Below are 23,919 nucleotides of genomic sequence, written 5' to 3' on the forward strand. Positions count from 1 at the left end.
GCCTCAGCTACTTAGTGAGGCTTTCAGCAACTTAGTGAGACCCTGTTACCAAATAAAATATAAAAAAGGTCTGGGAGTGTAGCCCGGAGGTAGAAAGCCTCTGGGTTCCACCCCCAGTACCACACACACACACACACACACACACACACACAAAACTATTTGAGAAAGTAATGGCCCCAAATTGTTGAAAAAATACAAATGTAAAATGTACAGATCTAAGAAATCAAAACCACAACGTAAGTGAAAAAACAAAAACCCACACCTAGTTAAATAGTCAAAATTTCAAAAACTAAGAGAATGTCTTGACAAGTAGAGCCATATCTATGAAAATAGTATATACAAGGCAACAATGGTGTTTGACATTGGAGACAAATCTTTTAAATGCTTGAAGAAAAAAATTTATAATGAAGGAAAATAAAGACAGAAATAGCCAACAGCAGAGCTGGGCGTTATGGTGCACGTTTGTAATCCCAGCATTTGGGAGACTGAGGAGGATCGTGGTTCAAGGACAGCCTCGGCTACTTAGTGAGGCCCTCTGCAACTTGGTGAGACCCTGTTTCTAAATAAAGAATAAAAAATAAGGTAAGAGGTGTAGCTTGGAGGTAGAATGCCCCTGGGTTCCATCCCTAGTACTGCAAAAAAGAAAAAGAAATAGCCAATAGCAAACTTGTACTTGAAAAAGATGTTATAGAAACTTCTCCAGGCCCAAAGTGAATAATACCACATTGAAACTTGGATTCAGGAAAGCAAGAAACTGGAGGTGACGGGCGAGTATAAGCTACATCCATATTTTTCCTTGACACTTCTTTAAAAGGCATGATTAAAGAAAAATATTTTACTATCGAGTTTATAGTGTGTATATATGAAATAGACTATTGGCAAATTTTACAAAGACATGTATCTGAAAGGTCAGTAGAGGAATCAAATGAAATACTAAAAATACTTGATTAGCTTGATAGGAGGCAAGACAGGACACAGAGAAAACAAGTAACGAAATGATAGACCACAAAATGGCTCGCCAGACTCAGCATACTGGGAGAAAGAAGAAACCTCCGTAATTAGAATGTCTGAAAAACCTTTCAACTAAACATTACAAAAGTGAAATGCTGAGTGCCTACCCGCAGACTAGGAACAAGTCAAAGATGTCAACTGCTTTCACATATTGGAGATCCTAACTAATGCAGTATGGGAGAAAGAAAAATCATGAAAATTAAAAAGTCAGTTTTTACCTTTGTAGACATGATTATTCCGTTTCTGAAGGAATTTATAATCTGAATACTAGACGTAAAAAGTGAACTTAGGATGTAAAGTTACTATGGAGAAACCAGTTGCATTTTCCCACAAACAAATGGAAAATAAAAACATGTAAGGGATCTCAAATTCCTTAAGACTAAGTTTAACAGAAATGTAAAATTTGGTTTCTTTTCAAAAGCCATGAATATTAAAAAGAAATGGGGAGTTTTACTTTGTAGAGCATCTCAAAAGATACGGTAGTAGTAAAAATTAATGAGAGATTGTATATTAGATAGGAAAAATAAGTTTATGATAAAGGTTCTGTCAGGAACAAAATTTAGGTGTAACAGTTACACTTTAATGTACTTTTTTGTTTTCTGATTTACATTAAAAATTTCATTAAGATTTAGCAATTTAGCCAGATATGGTGGTGCATACCTGTACTCCCAGTACTTAGGAGGCTAAGGCAGAAGGATTCCAGATTTGAAACCAGCCTTAGCACCTTAGTGAGGTTATCAGCAACTTAGCAAGACCCTGTTTTCAAAATGGGTCTGGGAATGTAGCCCAGAGGTAGAAGGCCTCTGAGTTCTATCCCAGTACTATAAAAACAAAGTTTTAGCAACTTGCAGTTCTTCTTGCAGTGAAAAACTGCAATTTGCTAAAAGAAGGTATATTTATACCTTTACTCTGAGATAATAAGGACAACATAGTGCTCTACTTTTTATAATGCCTACCAATTATATGAACTTTGCCACTGTATGGTAAAAAAATACACACACACACACACACACACCTAAATTGAATGGTCCTTCCACAGTAAAGAATATATGATTTGCTAAGGAAGTTTACAGATATAACCTGCCTGGATTTAATCACAAAGATTAAATCCTGTTGCGAGTTATTTACATTCAAGGCCATATAAGTCATTAACAGGTAATCGCATTCAGTATACTATTAAAGAAACTTTGAATGCCATGTACTTGAAACTCAGTTCACAAATGCAAGTCAAAATGCAAGAGTATTACTGAGATTGATTTAAAACAGAAAGACTTCTGTACTGACAACAAAATATCAAGAGGAATTTAAAAAGATTTGAAATAAATTTAGAGCTATGTTAACAGATTGACAGATACAGTGTTAAAGATGCCAATTCTACCCAAAATGATCTACTGAGTCAATGATTCCCACCCCCAGTGTACATATCCTGTGGTACTTTCAAGTGTGAGGAGGATCTGTGATGATGGATAATGACCAAATCAGGCTATGTTATCTGACAAGGATTCTGAACATGTAGTTAAGGTCCCCAGTCAGCTGACTTCCAGTTAATCCAAAGGCTTTTGTCCTGGATGCATCTGACTTTGTTAGATGAGCTCCTGATAAGTGGGTCTGAATTTATCACTAAATTTGTGATAACTGGTTACGCAGCAACAGAAAATAAATGCCAAATTGCAATCATAATTTGACATGTTGAGTTTAAAATTTTATACTAAGAAAAAAAAGTTTTATACAAAGATAAGGCAAATGTAGTCAAAACAGTCTTGGGGGAAAAATTACAAGGTTGGAGTGTCCACAGTACTGGACTTTAAGATACCACTGTCAACTATAGTAATGAAAACAGCATGTTATTTTAAAAAAAGTAAAAATATATCAGTTACAAAGAAGAGGGTCCATTAATAGACCCATACTTAAAACCCAATGGATTCTCAGTAAAGTACCTAAGCACTTCAATGAGGAAAGACTTCAACAGATGGTGCTGGATATTGCATATCTACATTCCAACAAACAAACAAAAAACAACCCCCCAAACACTAAACATTTCAAGATGTCATCATAGATCTAAACATTCTAGAACCAAACAGAAAATTATGTTCCTGACTTGAGTAGGTGTCTCTGTGTCTGTCTACTTCTGAGCTACATCCCCAGATGGATTTTATTGTTTGGAAACGGGGTCTCACTAGGTTGTTGAGAGCCTCACTAATTGCTGAGACTATCCTTGAGCCTACAATCCCCCTGTCTTAGTCTCCAAAGTACTAGAATTGCAAGCATGTACCAGGCCCAGCTTTTTTTTTTTTTTTTTTTTTTTTTTTTTTAAGATAGGACACAGCTGGGTGTGTTTGCACATGCCTGTAATCCTATTATTTGGGAGGTTGAGACAGGAGGACCACAAGTTCAAAACCAGCCTCAATGAATAATGAGACCCTGGTTCAAAATTAAAAATAAAGTAGGGCTCGGAGTATAGCTTGGAGGTAGAATGCTACATGAGTGAACGAATGAATGAATGAATGATAGGACACAGAGAGTAGTAAAGAGTTTCATGAAAATCTGCCTATCCAAAGCCACCATTCAGAAAAAGCCAGAGTGGGAGAAATTATTTTCAAAATGTTGGGTGAAAAACTTTTATCTAGACTAAATAAAGGACTTTTAACTCAAAAAGGCAACAACCTGGTGCCAGCAGAGAGAGAATAGTCTTTTCAACAAATGGTGCTGGCACAACTGGGTACTCACGTGCAAAAGAAGAACTCTGGACTTTTGTCTCACACTCTTTGTAAGTTAAGTGGATCAAGACTGTAAGTGACAACTGTGAGCTAGAAGGGAATAAAGTGTAACCTTCATGACCTTGGATTAGCAACCTTTTTTTTGTGCATCATTTTTAAGATATACCAAAAGCACAAGCAACCTCAACCAAAGGAAAAAGGATGAAATTCATCAAAGAACTTTTGTGTCACAGAAATTAAAGGAAGTGAAGAAACAAAAAAATGCTTGCAAATCATATTTCTGATTAAGACTTGTGCCTAGAATATATGAAGAACTACAACAAAAAGAATCCAATTAAAAATGGGTGGAGTCTGGGCCTGGTGGTGCACACTTGTGATCCCAGCACTTGGGAGGTGGAGACCGGGAGGATTGCTGTTCTCAGACAGCCTCAGCTCTTAGTGAGGCCCTTTGCAACTCAGTGCGACCCTGTTTCAAAATAAAGAGTAAAAAATAGGGCTGAGGGTATAGCTCGGAGGTAGAGCCCCTGCATTTCATCCCTAGTATCGTGCACACACACAGAAAATGGGTGAAGGACTTGTAATATATTTATCTCCAAAGAAATAGACAAATGGTCAACAAGCATGTGAAAAGGTACTCCATATCATTAGCCATCAGGAATGCAAGTCAAGACCAAGGTGAAATATCACTCAACACCCAATAAAAATTGGTCGCCCAATGGATGACCAATAAAGAAGGCAGACAGTGACAGGTATTAACGAGGATGTGGAGAAAATGGAACCTGGTACATAGCTGGTGGGATGGTGCAGCCCCTGTGGTTGGCAGTGAGAGCAGTGCAAGGACCAGTGGGGCTCTTGTGGGAGGAGGAGGCCCAGCTGCTTACAACCTGGACAGCTGTGAAGCCGCTGGACGGTGCAGCAAGAGGACTAGAGACCACAGTTCAGCTGAGGGGGCTGGGGAGTTGGTGAGTCAAGGCAGCATTCTGGTTTATGGCCTAACTGGGTGGATAGAGCTGCCATTTGCAGAGGGAGGAAGGCTGAGCAGGTTAAGTGTGAGATACTGGGTCAGGGGTCAATTATGCTGAACACTTTTTTCTTTTAGTAAAATAATCTAGCCGGGCGTGGTGGCGCACGCTTGTAATCCCCATGCTTGGGAGGCTGAGAAAGAAGGATCCCACAGGTTCAAAGCCAGCCTCAGCTACTTAGTGAGGCTCTCAGCAACTTACTGAGACTGTTTCCAAATAAAATAGAAAATACGCCGGGCATGGTGGTGCACGCTTGTAATCCCCGTGCTTGGGAGGCGGAGACAGGAGGATCGCGCTGGTTTGGAGCCAGCCTTGCTGGCTTAGGAGACTCTGTTTCCAAATAAAAATATATAAAATAGGTCTGGGAGTGTAGCCCGGAGGTAGAAGGGCTTCCAAGAACCCCAGTACCACCAAAAAAGAAAAAAAAAAAAAAAAAGAAAGAAAAGAAAAGGGCTGGGAGTATAGCCCGGAGGTAGAAAGTCTCTGGGTTCCACCCCCAGTACCACCAAAAAAAAAAAAAAAAAAAAAAAAAAATCTGGCTTGAGCAGGGCTTAAGGCTTCTGAGCTAGAGAAGACTCCTGAGCTTGGTGCCCAGGAGAGTGTGTGGATTGTGAGCAGGGAGTCTGGCACGCACTTACCACACTTGCTATTCCATCTCTGTCCGCAGGTACTTGGTACAGTCAGGAATGTGTTTCAGTTGAGCAGAGTTTAATCGTTCGGAACACATAGGACATGTGTTTTCATTGTTTAACATGCTGGTTGGGGGAGGGAAATGCAGAGCAAGTTAAACATAAAATCTCCCATTAGGCTAAAAAACAGTTATCATCTGTCTACGTCTTCATTTTATTTTTTGTGGTACTGGGGATGGAACCCAGGGGCATTCTACCTCCAAGCAACACCCCCAGCCCTATTTTTTTAATCCTCTATTTGGAAACAGGGTCTCACTGAGTTGCAAAGGACCTCACTAAGTAGCTGAGGCTGTATGTGAACCTGGATCCTCCTGTCTCAGCCTCCCAAACGCTGGGATTACAAGTGTGCACCACCATGCTCAGCTTTTTCTTTTTTTTCGCACTGGGAATTGAACCCAAGGACATTCTACCTCCAAGCTATACCCCCAGCCCTATTTTATTCTTTATTTTTGAAACAGGGTCTCACTAAGTTGTGGAGTGCCTAAGTAGCTGAGGTTGGCCATGAATCTGTGATCCTCCTGTCTCGATCTCCCAAGTACTGGGATTATAGGCATGAGCCACCATGCCTGGCTTGTCCTCATCTTATTTATTTATTTATTTATTTATTTATTTATTTATTTATTTAATTTTTGTGTGGTACTAGGGATGGAACTCAGGGGCATTCTACCTCGGAGTTACACCTCCAGCCCTATTTTTATTATTATTAGTTATTTTGAAACAGGGTCTCAACTGAGTTGCAAAGGGCCTCACTAAGTAGCTGGGGCTGGCCAGGAACCATGATCCTCCTGTTTCAGCCTCCCAAATGCTGGAATTACATGCTACTTGTCTAAATCTCTTAACACAGGTTCATGATGCCATTTGGTACTGGAGATTGAACCTGGGGCATTCTATCTCCTAGCCCTTTTCATGTTTTTTGATGTAAAACAGGGTCTTGATAAGTTGTTGAATCTGGTCTCGAACCTGTGATCCTCCTGTCTTAGCCTCCCATGTACTGGAATTACAAGCATGCACCACCATGAATGGCTTCATCATGCAGTCTAAGAATTAGAAATATTCATTCTCAGCTGGGCATGGTGATGTATGCTGTAATCCCAGTTCTTGGAAGGCTAAGAGGAGGTTTGTGGGTTCTTGGACAGCCTCAGCTACTTAGTGAGACCCTGTTTCAAAATAAAGAATAAAATAAAGGGCTGGGAGTGTAGCTTGGAGGTATAATGTGCCTGTGTTCTATCCCCAGTACTGCAAAAAAAAAAAAGGAAAAAGAAAAAAGAAATATTCATTCTTAGGCTGGGCATGGTATCACACGCTTGTATGTAATCCCAGTACTTAGGAAACTGAGATAGGAGGATCACAGGTTTGAAGCCAGCCTCAGAAACTTAGTGAGGCCCTGTTTCAAAAAAATAAAAAAATAAAAAATAGGGCTGGGAATATAGCCCGGAGGTAGAAGGTCCCTGGGTTCTACATCTAGTATCACCAGAAATATTCATTCTCATGCAAGATCCTCTTAAGGATAATGTTCTCAAAAGGCACAGAAGGTTCTTCAAGAAGATAGTTTGGATCTATAGCAACATGAAAAAATAAGGAGACTTGAGAATAAAGGAGTCATAGAATGAAAAGCCCATTTTTGGGTAAATTTGTGACTGGGTGAAAGGACCTTCACTTACATCTTAAATTCAGAGTATAGTGCAGGAAAGTCACAGTGCGGACACACCGTCCAATCATCTTTCAACATATGGCGACCCTGAAAGCCGGACATTTAAGAGTAAAATTGCCTTCATTAAAAAAAATCCATATTATTCAATTATAGTAACCAAATTACAGTTAAAAGCCAGGCCTCTAAATTATTAAATTATTGCTATTTCATATACATGAGTAATTGCCTACATAGAGATGGTACCAAAAGTACAAACACTAGATTTTACTTATCAGATTCAGGTTTATCATCTAGCGTTATTTTCCTTTAAAACAGAGCTCATATTATCCCAGTGGTTAACAAATAAGTTGATGTTTCTAAGGTCTTCTGAGAGCAGATCTTCATGGAATAAAAAGTCCTACTTAAAAAATACTACAGCATGCCAGGTATTGCCCTGAGGCTTCCCCTGTTCTCTCATCCATCCAGCTGAGCACAGTAGGAAGGCGCTGTTACAGCTGGACCTAGCAGGCTGAGAAATTGCACCAAATTATCCAGCAGGTAGGTGGTGGACCACGGACTTGAGCCCACGACCTTCTGGTCTCCAAGTCTGCTCCTCTGCCTCCCAGCACCTTCTAGACAGTGCCTTCATCTGCATTCTTACGTGATTTGAATATAACTTTCAACTCTGTTGACCATGAAGATATATGGTAAGTTTGTAGGAAGTTTGAGGGATAGCTCGGAGATGAAGATGTTGAGGTCCATCAAGTGTTCCAATGGAAAAGGAAGTTATCATAAATAAACTCACTGTTGCAATGCAGTAGGGGATGTTGTTTTTACATCCAGGACACAGGAGTTCGCACTCTGGGAGAAGAAATTCACAGAATGGACACGGGGTCGTGGCCTCTTCTGTCTCAGATGTATCTGGTCTCCTGGGGAAAACATCACATGTCATTTGGAAACACCATGTTATTTAATGGAACACGGATGGCAGAGGGAAAGCACATTTGGAAACGACCATGTAACCACCTACTTCACAGGCAAATGGAGATATTTCCCAGCTCACCACAAACCCTCAGATCCAGTTCCAGGAAAGAGGAAGAGAACAGAGGACTGGCCCCAGTTCTCATGGGCCCTGGTCAGCAGTTGGAGTTCCCAGCACATCAGATGGCAGAAAACACTGGCAGGTCTTGCTCTGCCCTCTCCTGTGCCAATGGAGTGGGGTGCTTGGCATTTTTCTCCTGTCTCCCTTTTGTGGCACTAAAGTGGTAGAGGACATCTGCACTGGCCTAGTGGGAGTTCTGGACAGGGAAAATATTCTAATACTGTGCTGCTCAGCCCAGAGTTGTGGCATGAGCCACAGGTAGCTTTGACATACAGGTAGTGTGGGGAACTAAGGTTTTCTTTTTTTCCAGTACTGGGGATTAAACCTAGGGGCATTCTACCTCCAGGCTACACCCCAACCCCAAGATATACCACGTCCAGCTGGGAAACTAAGTTTTAAAGTTCATTTCTCTAAGAGGCACACTTAGCCAGGCAGGATGGCACAAGCTTGTAATCCCAGTACTTGGCAGGCTGAGACAGGAGGATCACCGGTTTGTGACCAGCCTCAGAAACTTAGCATGGCCCTCTGCAAAAGCCACATGTGGCTAACAGGCACCATTTTGTTTTATTTATTTATTTATTTATTTATTTATTTAATTTATTTATTTTTTTTGGTGGTACTGGGGTTCCTGGAAGCCCTTCTACCTCCGGGATACACTCCCACGGGCTACACTCCCAGACCTATTTTTTTTAAAACATTTTTATGTGGAAACAGAGTCTCTTAAGCCAGCGAGGCTGGCTCGGAACCAGCGCGATCCTCCTGTCTCCGCCTCCCAAGCGTGGGGATTACAAGCGTGCGCCACCACACCCGGCTTATTTATTTTTTGTGGTGACCCAGCTTGGCAGGGTTCCAATAAAACTTTGTCAACAAATACAGTCTACTGGAGCTGAATATGGTGGTGCACACCTATAATGCCAGTAGTTGAGAGGCTGAGACAGGAGGATCACAGGTTTGCGGCCAGCCTCAGCAAGTAGTGAAACTAGCGAGACCCTGTTTCAAAACAAAACAAAAATAACAAGGACTAGAGGTGTAGCTCCATCCTTATGAGCCGAGTAAAAATTATTCTTTTCAGCCAGGTGTGGTGGCACATGCTTGTAATCCCGGCATTTGGGAGGCTGAGATAGGAGAATTGCACAGGTTCAAAGTCAGCCTCAGCTCTTAGTGAGGCTCTTTGCAACTCAGTGAGACCCTGTTTCAAAATAAAGAATAAAAAATAGGGCTGGTGGTATAGCTCGGAGGTAGAATGCCCCTGGGTTTCATCCCCAGTACCACACACACACACACACAAAATTATTCTCTTCATTTTGCATTTGGGGAAATTGAGGCACTAGTGCAGAGGTCAGCAAACGTTGTAAAACACGCACCATTTTAGAGCACGCAGCTATATCCACGCACTCAAGTGGGGAGACTGGAGACATCTAAGAGCCGCGGTTGGTGTGATGCTGACCTTGCAGTTTACCGTTACTTTTTCCGTGCCCGCAGCTACACTGGGTCAGACAAATTTGGTCTGAAGCCACTTAGGTTTCTCAGCTTTCAATGACAGGAGTTTTCCTGTAGCCTGATCCAGCTTCAAAGTCTTTTGCTGCCATTTGCCACCTCCCCAGGCAGGGCCTGGGCCCAGATTCAGTACTGCGGGGTCCCCGGGCATAATGTGACCTCTGGGCACCCTGCGTGCCATCACTACTCTCAGCAATTAGCTTAGAATTGCTACAGATGCAATTTTCCCTTCTGAAGACGCTATTGCTTTTTCCTTCAGAACATCAGGCCGCTGGCTCCTTTGAGGAGAGGACACGCCTACATGGCTCTGGGGCTGGCTGCAGGGATTGGGACTGTGCAGGGGAAGGGCCGTGTTGATACAGAGTTCTCACTGAGGATTTCCACTGCTTTATTCATCACCCACGGCATGGCTATTCTCGCCTGTGTCTACTCAGCAGTATGTTTTGCAGCGGGAGGTACTCTGGCCAGGTAGGCGACCTGCAAGTCCTGGGGACAGTGCCTTCTTAGATGGAAAGGCAAAGGCCTATCTGTCTTTAATTCCCCTGCTTCTTCCTGCTTTGAACGGGGATGTGACGTCTGTAGGACTGGTAGCTGTCTTACCAGCCCCAGGAGGAAATCCATGCTGGGGACAGCACAGCTGGAAGACAGTGGGACCCGTGCTCTGTGGCAGCAGTACTGGACTATGATGCCCTGTGTGCGAGTCACAAAATCCCTACTTGTTTAAAACACTGTTGGAGCCAGGCGTGGTGGCGCACGGTTGTAATCCCAGCATTGGGAGGCTGAGACAGCCTCAGCTACTTAGTGAGGCCCTCCGCAACTTAGTGAGACCCTGTTTCAAAATAAAGAATAAAAAATAGGGCAGAGGGTGTAGCTCAGAGGTCAAATGCCCCTGGGTTCCATTCCCAGACCCGCAACAAAACAAAACACACACACACACTGTTGTTTCATAGCTAATTATAGTCCCCTCACCCCGTCCACTCTCTTATTGAGCCTGAGCATTCGCAGCTCCCTTTTGGAAATTATCACTATGAAATGGGATTAGAGCGAAGCGGCCGTCCCTGCCTACCTGACCATCGCCTCGATCTTCTTCTTGTACTTGGCATCTATCTTGTTGCGGTACTCGGGTCTCATCAGCATAGCTGCAAAGCTGAAGGCAGAGTTCTTCAGGCCTGCCCTGTGACACTCGATCACCGTGGACGTCAGGATCGGCACAATGTCTGCGACACAAGCGGGACAGAGAGGCCTGTGTTGAGGGGCGCCAGCCTGACTGCATGCCTGGTTCAGCAGGAGACATCGGCATGTTTCAGACACAGATATGGTCTGTGCATTACACGTCTCTCCCATGATCGAATGTGTTGCTCTGTGACACCATGACCTGCACCACTGGAGGTGTGAGGCTCCTCATACCTGAGCTACACTTTTGCATTTGACAGGACTGCTGCCAAGTGGGCTTTGGAAATTAAAAACTTTGCATAGTGATCTTTCTGCAGGCGCCCAATTCTTTCTTTAGAACAGACACCCCAAATTGGCTTACAGGACACAAACTTTTAAAAATGACTCTCCCTAGCCGGGCGTGGTGGTGCACGCTTATAATCCCTGCACTGGGGAAGCTGAGACAGGAGGATGGCACAGGTTCGAAGCCAGCCTCAACTTACTGTGACCCTGTTTCCAAATAAAATATAAAATAGGTCGGAGGCGTAGCTCGGAGGTAGAGACACCTGGGTTTCATCCCCAAGACCACAAAAAAAAAAAAAAGACTCTCCCTGCAAATTACTAAACTGCTTCCTAGAAAAGCCACAACAGTGTCTATTCCCATTGGCATTCACGAGAGTGCTCGTCCTGTCCCTCCCTTTACCAGGTGATAGTAAGTCCTTTTCATGTAACAAAAAATACATGTAGAGAGCAAGGGTTAGTGAATTAGGAACCATGGGCCAAATCTGGCCCTGAACTAAGAATGGGTTCATCTTTAAATGGTTGGAAAACAAAATCAGAAGAATATTTTGTAACTGTATGAGGTTAGCCGGGCATGGTGGCACACACCTGTAATCCCAGCATTTGGGAGGCTGAGATAGGAGGATCCAGGTTTGTAGACAGCCTCCGCTCCTTAGTGAGGCCCTCTGCAACTCAGTGAGACCATGTTTCAAAATAAAGAATAAAAAATACATACATATATATATATATATATATGGGTTATATATACATACATACATACATATATATATATATATGTATGTATGTATGTCTGGGGGTATGTCTCAGAGGTGTAATGGCGCTGGGTTCCATTCCCAGTACCACATGCACAAAAAAAGTATGAGGTTCAAATTTCTATGCCCAAAAAGTAAAGTTCTATCGGTGCCCGGCCCTGCTCGTTCACGCCTTGTTCATGCAAATGGCAGAGGTGAGTAGCTGCAATAGACCAAATGGCCTGTGGAGCCCACAACGTTTAACATCTGGCTCTTTACAGAAAAAGAGCCCTGTCATCTTAGGGGGCAAAGTTTATCATTTAGAATGTTATAAGAACAGGTCTTTTAGAAGAACGGGACCCTTGTCAGAGGCCATGTCCTTCTGTGGCTGAGAAACGTCAGACTTTTCACCGACAGTGTGATCTGGGCAGATGGCACTTTTCGCTTCCTTTGCCCTGGTTGGCTTATCTGCAAAATATGGAGAATAATAATAGTGCCCAGGTGTGCAGAAAGCATCAGCGTGGACAGGCCCGAGACTGCCCTGAGACCTGCGCGGACGACTGGCCCTCGGCCTACATCAGGGGATTTGGATTTAGGAGGGTTTCCTTCCTACTCCTGAACTGCAGAGCGGCTCCGTGTGACTCAAATCTTTGTCTAAACAATGGTTGATTCCAGAAACCTGCTTAATGCGAGACAGGGCACATGCCAGGCAGGCACCCCAGGTGGCGGGCTGCCAATAAAACCCTTGGGTGATGAGTCTCATGAGAACACGGGCACACAAAGTCACAGTGCGCCCCGGAGGAGTGACCTGACTTCCACGTGACCCACCACTGCCTACGCCTGGCCTCCTCTGCTGGACGGTGCCCTGTGCACCTGGTCCTCCTGCTGGTTTTTTGTTTTGGTGGTACCAGGGGTGGAACCCAGGGGCTTTCTACCTTCGGGCTATTATCCCAGACTTATTTTATACTTTATTTGGAAACAGGGTCTCACCAAGTTGCTGAGAGCCTCATCAAGTAGCTGGGACTGGCTTTGAACCTGTGTGATTCTCCTGTCTCAGCCTCCCAAGCGCTGGGATTACAAGGGTGCCCCACCGCCAGCCCGGCGCTTGTTTAGTTTTGTATTCTTTTGTTGTGAAAGGCCTCAGTCTTGAGCCTTGAGAATCCTCCTGGTGAAGAAACATCAAGCCAGGGCGTGGCCTTGGACACACCACTTCGTAGGTGGTTGTGAAGATGAAAGGAGCTGCTGTGCGTGGGGAGCCCTGGACACTGCTCGGAGTCTGCGAGGACAGGCCTCACAGCTGCACCAGCGGGCAAGCGTGCTCTGTCCAGACAGCACTTACGTGATGGGAACTTGCTGATGTTGTTGGCCACTCGGATGAGCATGCGCGCCCCTTTCATATGATCTCCACTTTTAACATGGATCTGAAATAAATGATACGTCTTACTCTTCTCACAGGCCTAGGTTCACCCCCACTCCTCAGGCTTTGTTCCCCAAAGGACCCCTTGATTGTGGCCTGGACAGGCCGGTCACGAGCTGCTCCTCTGGCCTCGACCACTTGACATGAATTAAAATCTCGGCTCTACCTCATACTGCCCATTACTGGGAGACTAACGGTTCTTTTTTGTGTGTGTGGAACTGGGGATGGAACCCAGGGGCATTCTACCTCCGAGCTACACCCCCAGCTCTATTTTTTTATTCTTTATTTTGAAATAGGGTCTCACTATGTTGTGGAAAGCCTCATGAGTTGCTGAGGCTGGCCAAGAACCTGGGATCCTTCTGTCTCAGCCTCCTAAGCGATGAGATAACAAGTGCGTGCCACCGCGCCTGGCGGGAGACTAATAATTCTAATTTTACTAAGTTGGAGTGACACCTGAAAGCCGAGTGAGCCAGGAGTTAGGCAGAAAGCGGTCATTTGTTAAAAGCAGGGTACGCAGCCAGCGATGGGGGCCACGGGCAGCGGCGGGTGGAAGGCTGAGCCCACTTTGGGGAGTGTGAGGCTGCGGAGTCCGCGGGGCCAGGCCACCAGACACCGCAGGCCTGTGCGTGAGAGGAGGCCCCTGGAGTGGGACAGCGGGGGCGAGAGAGCCGCAGCGATCCATGCCGCCCTTCCCACAGTTTTGGTATGCCTGTGATCTACTGTGGTCCAAAAATATTAATATTTGTCTTAACTCCTTCAGTAGACCACATCCACATAATTTTTATTATACTCTTATTAGTAAATTGTTATAAAAGTCCTATTTTATTCTTATTGTTAATCTCTTATCTGAAGCAGAGAAGGGAAGCCTGCTTCTCATCCCTCTCCTCCTTCCGCTGATGCCCTGGGCCTCAGTCCTGTGAGCTCAGCTGTCCACACCCGGTGTCCTCAGCTGCCCTTCAGCCCATGTCTCTGTCCCCGCACTGGAGAAAGGCACCAAAGCCTGGTCCAGATCCGCTCTAAGATCTGCACCAATGAATCTTTTTGGATGGGCGTGGTGACGCACACTTGTAATCCCAGTACTTGGGAGGATGAGACAGGAAGATCACAAGTTTGCAGCCAGCCTTAGAAATTTAGTGAGGCCCTCTACAAATTAGTGAGACCCTGTTTCAAAATAAAAAAGAACAAAATTAACCAGGAGTGGTGGCACACCCTTGTAATTCCAGTACTTGGGGAGGCTGAGACAGGAGGATCACGGTTCGCGGACAGCCTCAGCTTCTTAGTGAGGCCCTTTGTAACTTAATGAGACCTTCTTTCAAAATAAAGAATAAAAAATAGGGCTTAGGCATATAACTTGGCAGTAGAATGCCCTGGGTTCCATCCCTATTGCCGCAAAAAAAAAAAAAAAAAAAAAAAAAGAATAAAATTGGGCTGGAGGTGTAGTTCAGAGGTAGGACATCCCTGGGTTCCACCCCTAGTGCCAAAAAAAAAAAAAAAATTTTTTTTTTCTTCAGTCCTTTGTGTCAGAGATACCTGTGATGTTTTAAATCAACTTATTTAATCCAGGTGTGGTGGCACAGGCCTGTAATCCCAGTAGATGGGAGGGTGAGACAGGAGGACTGTAGTTCAAGGACAACCTCAGCAAGGAGTGAGACTCATCAACCTAGCGAGACTCTGTTTCCAAATAAGAAATAAAATCGGGCTGGGGAGTGTAGCGTGAAAGTAGAATGCCTTTGGGTTCAAACCCCAGTAAGTACCGCACACGCAAAAAAATCAATTTATTCTTCCTTGAGAAGGTCTGATAAGTTTCCCTTTTGACACCACAATGGTCAAAAATCTGCCCTGGCAATGCTTGGTGCTACCTAAGATTAGAGGAAGGGGAGGGGTCATAAGAGAACTGCCCGGCGGAGGGGAGGTCGGGCTGTCTGGTCAGATTGAGGTAAGGGGCCAGGGAAAGGGGCACTTGAGAAGCAGCCGGGGCTGGGGCTGCAGCTGGAGGCTGCGGAAAGAAACAGCTTTCTGTTCTTTCCTTCCTTTCTGTTCCTCTCCCTGCCCGTTTGTAGCCTCCCTCTGCTCCCTGAGGGCTCCACTTGGCTGGATCTGTGCTCCCAGGACAGAACAGTGCTCCAGGACGTGGCTCACCAGAAGCTGAGAAGAACTTGGCCTCTTTCTCTAGGAAAGAAGAATCCTCCTATGTAGCAGGGAAGCGGACGCCCTGGCCGTTGCTGGGACTCTAGTGCCTTCGGTGTTGGAGGCCCACTGAGAGCCACTAGTTACATGTGGCTACTTACATTTAAAAATTAAAACTGAAATTAACCTGGGCGCGGTGGCACACACGTGTAATCCCAGCATTTGGGAGGCTGAAACCTGCGGATCACGGTTCGTGAACAGCCTCAGCTACTTAGTGAGGCTCTCCGCAACTTACACCCTGTTTCAAAATAAAGAATCAAACACAGCGCTGGGGGGTGTAGCTTGGAGGTTGAATGCCCCTGGGTTCCATCCCCAGACCCGTAAAAACAAAAAACAAAAACAACCCCCCCCCAAATAAAAACCCTGAAATTAGAATTTTGATCTGTCAGTTGTATAAGTTACATTTTAGCGGCTCCGCACCCAGGCTCGTGGTGACCAGATCAGACAGCACAGATATAACTTTGTCACCATTGAAAGTTCTACTGGGCCGGGTGTGGTGGCGCACGCTTGTAATCCCCGCGCTTGGGAGGCTGAGACAGGAGGATCACACGGGTTTGAAGTCAGCCTCAGCTACTTAGTGAGGCTTTCAGTAACCTAGTGAGACCCTGTTTCCAAATAAAATATAAAAAAAGGTCTGGGAGTATAGCCTGGAGGTAGAAAGCCTCTGGGTTCCACCCCCAGTTCCACCAAAAAAAAAAAAAAAAAAAAAAAAGAACGTGCTGATATAGATAATACTTCAGATTTAAATCCTTTGTGACATGACTGCTCTATACTGGACCAGCCAGAGAACCCGCTTGTCATGAATACAGAAGCAGGTGCTTTGGCACAACTGAAAATTTGGAAAAGTGAGTAAGTTGGATCCTATCTGCACATTTACAAAGACATAAATACACATATAAGTATATATGGATATATACATATGTACTTTTAACATTAATGTATATCATATATACAAGTATTTGAGATTTGCATAATATATTTGGCTTCTATGGAGAATTACTGATTAAAAATACACAACTGGAGATAAATCTCAAATCTAAAATTTTTTGGTAAAAATAATTTTAAAAAAGGTACACCCATGCATTTAAAATAGAACATATACAAAATAGTTGTTAAAAATGTAATATCTGGGTGGTAGAGTTTAAGCATTTTTAATCAATACTATATTCTCAACATTTTCTTAATATGTATTCTTTTTCTATTTAGATGAAAATGAAAATATAGTAAAAGCAGAATTTTATAAAATCCACTAATGTAGAATTAATAAACAAGTTCTGGATAAACAAAAACGTCTTTTAGGCTGGGCGTGGTGGCGCACGCTTGTAAGCCCAGCATTCGGGAGGCTGAGACCGGAAGGATCGGGGTTCACGGACAGCCTCGGCTACTTAGTGAGGCCCTCCGCAACTCAGTGAGACCCTGTTTCAAAATAAATAATAAAAAATAGGGCAGGGGGTGTAGCCCGGAGGTCAAATGCCCCTGGGTTCCATCCCCAGACCTGCACTCACACACAAAAAGTTTTAAAGTAAACCTATTTTGGGGGGCACAGGAATACATCTATATGCCTCAACATCAAAACAAGATAAAAGATGCTTGTCAAAGCCCGCCAGTCCGCCCTCTCCTCCACGCCCTCGGGCTTTGGGTCCTGCCCTCTAGGGAAGGGCTTCTGCTAGCCTTTTCCTAAGTCTCTTCCTTTATTTGCAGAACAGCCACGCAGTCTTTCTTTTTGCCTTTTCACACACACAAGGACACCTGCCGTTGGAATCATCCTGTAGCTGCTCTAGCTGCTCACTTCACAGCGCCTGGGGCAGCGTCTGGCAGGCTCCTCCCCCCGGGCTCACCTTCACTAGCACATAGCTGTGCAGGATCATGAGGTTGGTGGCCATCTCAGAGGGGATCTTGATCTTCTGGGACTTAAGCTCTGCGTACATACTGAAGAGGACGTCGTGTGCGTTCCGATAGTTTCCTTGAAACAAGGTGGTAAAAGGACATTATTGCAGAAGATGAAATCTGAGGACTTCTTAGGGCCCTCAAAAGTGAACCTGTAGCCCGGCATGGTGGCACACGCTTGTAATCCCAGCATTCTGGAGGCGGAGACCGGAGGATCGAGGTTCAAGGACAGCCTCAGCCACTTAGTGAGGCCCTCCGCAACTCAGTGAGACCGTTTCAGGAATAAGAAGACTGAAAAATAGGGCTGAGGGTGGAGCTCGGAGGTACAATGCTCCTGGGTTCCATCCCCAGTACCGCAAAAAAAAAAAAAAAAAAAAAAGTGAACTTGTTATTTTTGCTATTTCAATATTTTAACCATTTCCTCTCCACAGTAACTTAGCAATTTTTCCAAGTTTTATTAGGACTAACACAGAGGGACTAGTCGGTTCTCCCTGGGAAAGAATAGCGTCATCTTCATTGATACTTCACTCTTCCCTGGGACACACACCTGGCCCCAGCGCGCAGGGTCCCTGAGTTCTGAGTCCTTCAAACCCAGGCTCCCTCCTCGCGCCCATCGCTGCTCCGCCTCTTCCTATGGGCTCCTGCGAGCTCCTCCAGCTGGCAGAGGCTTTCCAAACCTCAGGCCTCGCCTAGGCCCCCCACACCCTCACATAGCCCCTCCAAAGGGAACGGGGTGTACCTCCCACGGCAGAGCACTTGCTCCGTGTGCACAGGGCCCTGGGTTCAATCCCCAACACCAGAAAAAAACCCCAAAGGAGTAAGAGCAGGTGTAAAGCCCTCAGAAGGGGCGCCATGTCCTGCAGGATCTGCCCTGCCCGCCTTCCTCTCTCCTTAACCTCCGCGCTGCTCCTGCGGGGAAATGGTCCATCCTCAGGGCCCTTCTCCCGGGGACCCTCCCCTTCCTCACTGCCCCTCTCAGTTCTTGTGTCCTTTCAAACACAACTGGAGCTTGTAGCCACCCTCCCCTCCCTCCTCCAGCCCTCCCCAGCCCGCGGCATGCCTCGGACCCCTCTCCTGGTGCCTTTAAAGCATATTTCTCATCCCCGTCTAGCACCCCAGCAAATCAGGCAGAGCTGTGGCCAGCCTCCCGGTGTCCTGAGCTCCTAGTAGCTTCTGACAGACAGGCGGTGTCAGCGCAACAGAAGCTGGATATGGCAATGTCTTTTTTCTTTCATGGTACTGGGGATTGAACCCAGGGGCATCCTACTTCTGGGTGTCTCCCCAGCCCTATTTTTATTTTATTTATTTATTTATTTATTTATTTATTTATTTATTTATTGGTGGTACTGGGGTTCCTGGAAACCCTTCTACCTCCGGGCTACACTCCCAGACCCATTTTTATATTTTTTTCATTTGGAAACTGGGTCTCTTAGGCCAGCGCGGCTGGCTTTGAACCTGCGCGATCCTCCTGTCTCCGCCTCCCAAGCGCGGGGATTACAAGCGTGCGCCACCACGCCCGGCTTTATTCTTTATTTTGAAACAGGGTCTCACTGAGTTGCAGAGGGCCTCATTAAGTAGCTGGGGCTGTTCGCGAAACACGATCCTCCGTCTCAGCAGCAACATCTTTGTTAAAGGCATGTTTCCCAAAATTGTGTTCCAGATTTCTGAACACTTAAGAGGACTGGATTGTAAAACTAATGAAGATACCAGGCTAATTCACACTCATTCAGTAAATATTTGCCAAGTATCTAGGCAAACAAAACCAATCGGGAGAGTCTATAAAAATAATCCTGCAGGTTAGAAAGAATCAGGTCCATAATAATACAGCACGGTTACCTTCCACCTCTTGTTCTGTGGGCCAGTGCAGGAAACTGAAAGCAAATGCTGCCTGTGTAGGTGGGCACTGGTGGGCTGGGAGGTCAGACACGTGAGGACGCAGAGTCAGAAACTGAGGGTGCAAAGGAGGGGCGGAGACTGCCTGCAAGAACTTTCAACTAAGTCTGAAACCCAGAAAGAGCCGTTTCCTTAGTCATCTGGGTTCAAAGGACGCCTGGATTAAAAACTGGCTACTTATTCCTGATTGGGAAAGGGGTTGGGTCTTGATCCTACTTCCTCCCTGGGTAGAAAAAGAACTATCAAGGGTAGGGGTCGGAGATGTGGCTCAGGGGTAGAATGCTGGCCTAGCATCCACAAGGCCCTGGGTTTGGTCCCCAGCATCACACAAAAACAAGCAAAACATATTTCTATGAGGGACCTACCTGCGGACTGCTCTTCTCTGGCAATTATAATGGCAGTGCGGGCGGCTTCTCGGTATTGTTTCAGGGCCATGTATAAGCGGAACAGGTACTTGGCGTCCTGACACACAGACCATCAGAGAAACGTCACTTTCTTCAGTGGCTAAGGCTTGGGACAAACACCTATCACTCTGCCTTTCCTAGCACACCCTCTCCATTTCTGTTAAAATCACATTTATCTGGCAGCAACTGAGAAGTGATAAAGATTTTAAATTTGCCCAGGAACAGAATAAGCCTATCCAACATTTATTCAGAGGTTAGTATGTATCAGGTAAGCATCTAAGTACTTAAGAAATATAAACGCAGCCGGGCGTGGTGGCGCACGCTTGTCATCCCCGCGCTTGGGAGGCGGAGACAGGAGGATCGCGCAGGTTCGAAGCCAGCCGCACGCGCTGGCTTAGGAGATCCTGTTTGCAAATAAAAATGTAAAAATAGGTCTGGGAGTGTAGCCCGGAGGTAGAAGGGCTTCCAGGAACCCCAGTACCGCCACCAAAAAAAAAAAAGAAAGAAAGAAAGAAAAAAGAAATATAAACTCAAGTCCTCAGACCTATCCCAGCAGGGAAACTTATTATCCTAATTTCACAGGTGAAGAGCTGAAGCCCAACAACCAGGGGCAGCACAGGGCTGGGCCCAGGGTGCCTGGGAGGCAGAGCCTGGGTCCCTGCACACACTCTCACTGGGTCTCATGTACTTGGAAGCAAAATGTGTCCTCATACCTCTACCAACTTTGCAACATTTCAAAGATGTCACGTACATACACAGGTATATACATTTTCTCCATTCTATACAATTTTCTTTGGCCCTTGACCACTTTCTACTCCTACTGCCACTGGAGATTATTTCATTGTGTGGTCTCCAGGTTTTAGAATGAGCACACTTAGGAGGAGGTGGTTTGAAATGGCTCCAGGGCCTGTGTCTTCTGGAAAGTCAACTTAGCCTCCCTGGGTCTCGGTGGCTTTATCTGAAAGATCAAGGAAATGCACTTGGGGGTCTACCATCCGCTTCAGCTGTGGGGTGTCTCCCTCTCTTCAAAGTGGATCTCCTTGGACCTGAAAGCCCAGGGGAGATCTGCTCTGGGAGTCCTCTGCTATGGGTGAGTCCGTCCTCACTGGGATGGGGAAAAGACTGATTTCAGCAGAACTCTCAGGGATGATGATGATGATGATGATGATTATTTTAGTGGTACTAGGGTTCCTGGAAGCCCTTCTACCTCCGGGCTACACTTCCAGACCTATTTTTATATATTTTTTAAATTTGGAAACAGGGTCTCTTATGCCAGCGTGGCTGGCTTCGAACCTACGCGATCCTCCTGTCTCCGCCTCCCAAGCGCGGGGACTACAAGCGTGCGCCACCATGCCTGGCGGGAGTCTTGTATTCTAAAAATATGCTCCTAGCCATTAATATCTATAGTGAGTTACTTTATGCTTAATATTATTTTTGTTAATTTCCATAATTCTCTAAAAATGAATGAAGCACACTGGTTTTTCGGGATCAATCATAGTTTCAGTGATTGTTTTTCATGATTTCTAGAATAAACAAAACTGTGATATCTGAGAAAAGCTGTGTGCAGGGGTGAGGACTGCTCTCTGGAGGGCACAGCTATTTCACGGGTGGAACACCAACTTTAAAGAATGCATATTCATGACATCCTCTAACAAGCCAGGTCGGCCTAGATGACCTACGGCGACTTTCAGAGAGACAATTTTACAAGTCTACGTTGCAAAGCGGTGACAGGTGAGAACCATGACTACAGGCGAGTCACAGTACCTTAGGCATGCCATCACTCTCCCCCATCAAATGGTCAATCAGCTGATTGGTCAGCAGCTCGTCCTTGGCCTGGCCAACCTGTTTTGTAAAAGAAACAACCCCAGCAAGTTCAGCATCTTAAACCTAGCAAGGAGGGGGGAGAAGAAAGACAACCTGCTGCTGAGGAAATGAAATAAAAAATACACAAAGGACGTCAAAACATGAGGTCAAGTACCCAAAGGAAACAAGGCAAAATCAGGGGCTTTTTTCATTAATTTATAGTCTCCACCAATAAAAATCTATGGGAGCCACTACAGATTCTGCTGCTAGAGAATAAACCAATTCCAAATTGGAGGCTAACATAGGAGGATCACAGGATGGAGGACAGCCTCGGCAACTTAGCAAGACCCTATTTAAAACAAAACAAAAAAACTCAAAACAAAACAAAAGCAAAACAGGGTTAGGGGTGTAGCTCAGAGGTTGAATGCCCCTAGGTTCAACCCCTATATCACAATAAATAAATATATATGCATGCTGTGACCTAGTAATTCTACTTCTGGATATATACCCAATAAAACTGAGTGCTTAAGTCTACTAAAAGACATGAACAGCTTTAAGGCAGATTTATTCGCTATATGTCCAAGCTAGAGATAACCCAAATGTCCATTAACAGAGTGAAGGGTAAAATAAACTGTGATATAGTCAAATGGTAGAATACTACACAGCAATGAATAAGAATGGACCGCTGTTACATGCAAATAACAGAGATTCATTCCCAGACATAATGCTGACTGAAAAAAAATTAGACACAAAAGGATAGATTTACATAAATTCCTTTGTATGCAGTTCATAGACAGGCAAAACCAATCTATAGGGATAGGAGTCAGAATTGTGGTGGGGTGCTGACTGGGCCGTGCCATTAGGGAGCCTTCTGGGGAATGGGAGGGCTCTGCCCCTTGATCTCAGAGGGCTCCCCAGGTACACGTCTGACAAATTTAAGAGGTGGACACTTAGGATTTGTGAACTTTACCATATGAAAGTTTTGCCTAAGAAAAACTATAGGTTTTTATCTTTTAGACACGAGTATTATATCCAGAAAAGAGGTGATAGGATGACCGTGAAATGTTTTAAAAGAATCCAAAGTAGGAGGGCAGGGCTATGAATGAGATAAGGCTGTCCAAGTGTGGAGAGTGTTGGAGTTAGAGATGGTGCGTGGGAGACTCTTTGGTCTACTTTGCATATATTTGGAAACTTCCTTGAAAAGTTTTTAAGAACACTGGTATTCTAGAAATTTCCACTAAAGAGTTTACTTACAGTTTCAATGGCCATTTCTATTGCTATGTTATCTTCTGAGCTCGGGCATTTCAGGAAGTGTTTCAGTGCCTACAATGAGAAATGGAGCGGAGTTAAAAGTGTTTAGACGGCATCCACATGGGGAAAGACAGCTTTCACATACACAAAGTGATTAGGCTTTGTGAAATATCTTCATATCAACCAGGGGCCTGCTCAGTATTGGGTCTTAAATATCAACTTTGAAGGCTGAGTCTAGTTTCCAAAAAATGGAAGGATCCAGTGAACGTCTGAAGAATCAAGTTTGACTTTTGATGAAAGTGTATGACGTGCCTTCTTTCAGGAGGAAGATTTAGCGATTTTCATTTATTCTTTCAGTAGATATTTATTGATAACCATCAGTAAATGCCATGAAAAACACCAGGAAGAGTCGGATGTGTATGGCCCCTCAAGTTGTGTTAGGCACAGTCTACCTGGGGAGACTTATGAGATGCAATAAGAAAAGGTACCGATTATTTTGATTCATAATTGCCTAATTTTTTTTTTTTTTTGGTGATACTGGGAGTAGAACCCAGAGGCTTTCTACCTCTGGGCTACACTCCCCGACTTATTTTCTATTTAATTTGGAAACAAGGTCTTACTAAGTTGCTGAGAGCCTCACTAAGTAGCTGAGGCTGGCTTCGAACCTGTGCGATCCTCCTGTCTCAGCCTCCCAAGCGCGGGGATTACAAGCGTGTGCCACTATGCCCAGCATTCATAATTGCCTAATTCTTGAGCATCACACCTGTGAAGAAATTAAACCACTTAAAAGACAAGTGTATAGAGCTGGGCGTGGTGGCACACACTTGTAATCCCCGTGCTTAGGAGGCTGAGACAGGAGGATCGCACAGGTTCGAAGCCAGCCTCAGCTACTTAGTGAAGCTCTCAGCAGCCTAGTGAGACCTTGTTTCCAAATAAAACATAAAATAGGTCTGGGAGTGTAGCTGACAAGTAGAAAGCTCCTGGGTTCCATCCCTAGTACCAAACCAAACCAAACCAAACAACAAGTATAGCCAGTTGGCTTTATGGGTGCTTCAAGAAAACAAAGATGGGTGTGCATGGGGATGACCCAACAGGTCCAGAAAAAGACCCGTGGGATGAACAGGCTTTGGCAGATGGAGAACAGGCTGGCTGGGGGCCCAGTGTCCGCTGATTCTGAGGAAACAGCTGGGTGCCATGTTGGGGGCTCGGACTGGCTGAACTGTGGG

At 44.9% G+C, this 23,919-nt stretch overlaps 1 protein-coding gene across 1 annotated transcript in view; it reads right to left on the reverse strand.

Moving 5' to 3' along the window:
- Positions 1-5,396: 5,396 nt before the first annotated feature.
- WDR19 (WD repeat domain 19) overlaps positions 5,397-23,919 on the reverse strand; it is a gene marked incomplete at both ends in the record, with an annotated part of 92,827 nt that continues 74,304 nt past the window's right edge. Inside the window, 9 exons of the mRNA XM_080697256.1 lie at positions 5,397-5,505; positions 7,101-7,177; positions 7,875-7,998; positions 10,735-10,885; positions 13,191-13,272; positions 17,294-17,418; positions 19,601-19,697; positions 21,404-21,481; positions 22,697-22,765. Of these exons, the coding sequence (XP_080553382.1) occupies positions 5,397-5,505; positions 7,101-7,177; positions 7,875-7,998; positions 10,735-10,885; positions 13,191-13,272; positions 17,294-17,418; positions 19,601-19,697; positions 21,404-21,481; positions 22,697-22,765 (912 nt within the window). The remainder of the gene's footprint in view (positions 5,506-7,100; positions 7,178-7,874; positions 7,999-10,734; positions 10,886-13,190; positions 13,273-17,293; positions 17,419-19,600; positions 19,698-21,403; positions 21,482-22,696; positions 22,766-23,919) is intronic.

The sequence above is a fragment of the Muscardinus avellanarius genome (assembly GCF_963383645.1).
Source record: "Muscardinus avellanarius genome assembly, chromosome: 6".
In the NCBI taxonomy this organism is placed as follows: domain Eukaryota; kingdom Metazoa; phylum Chordata; class Mammalia; order Rodentia; family Gliridae; genus Muscardinus; species Muscardinus avellanarius.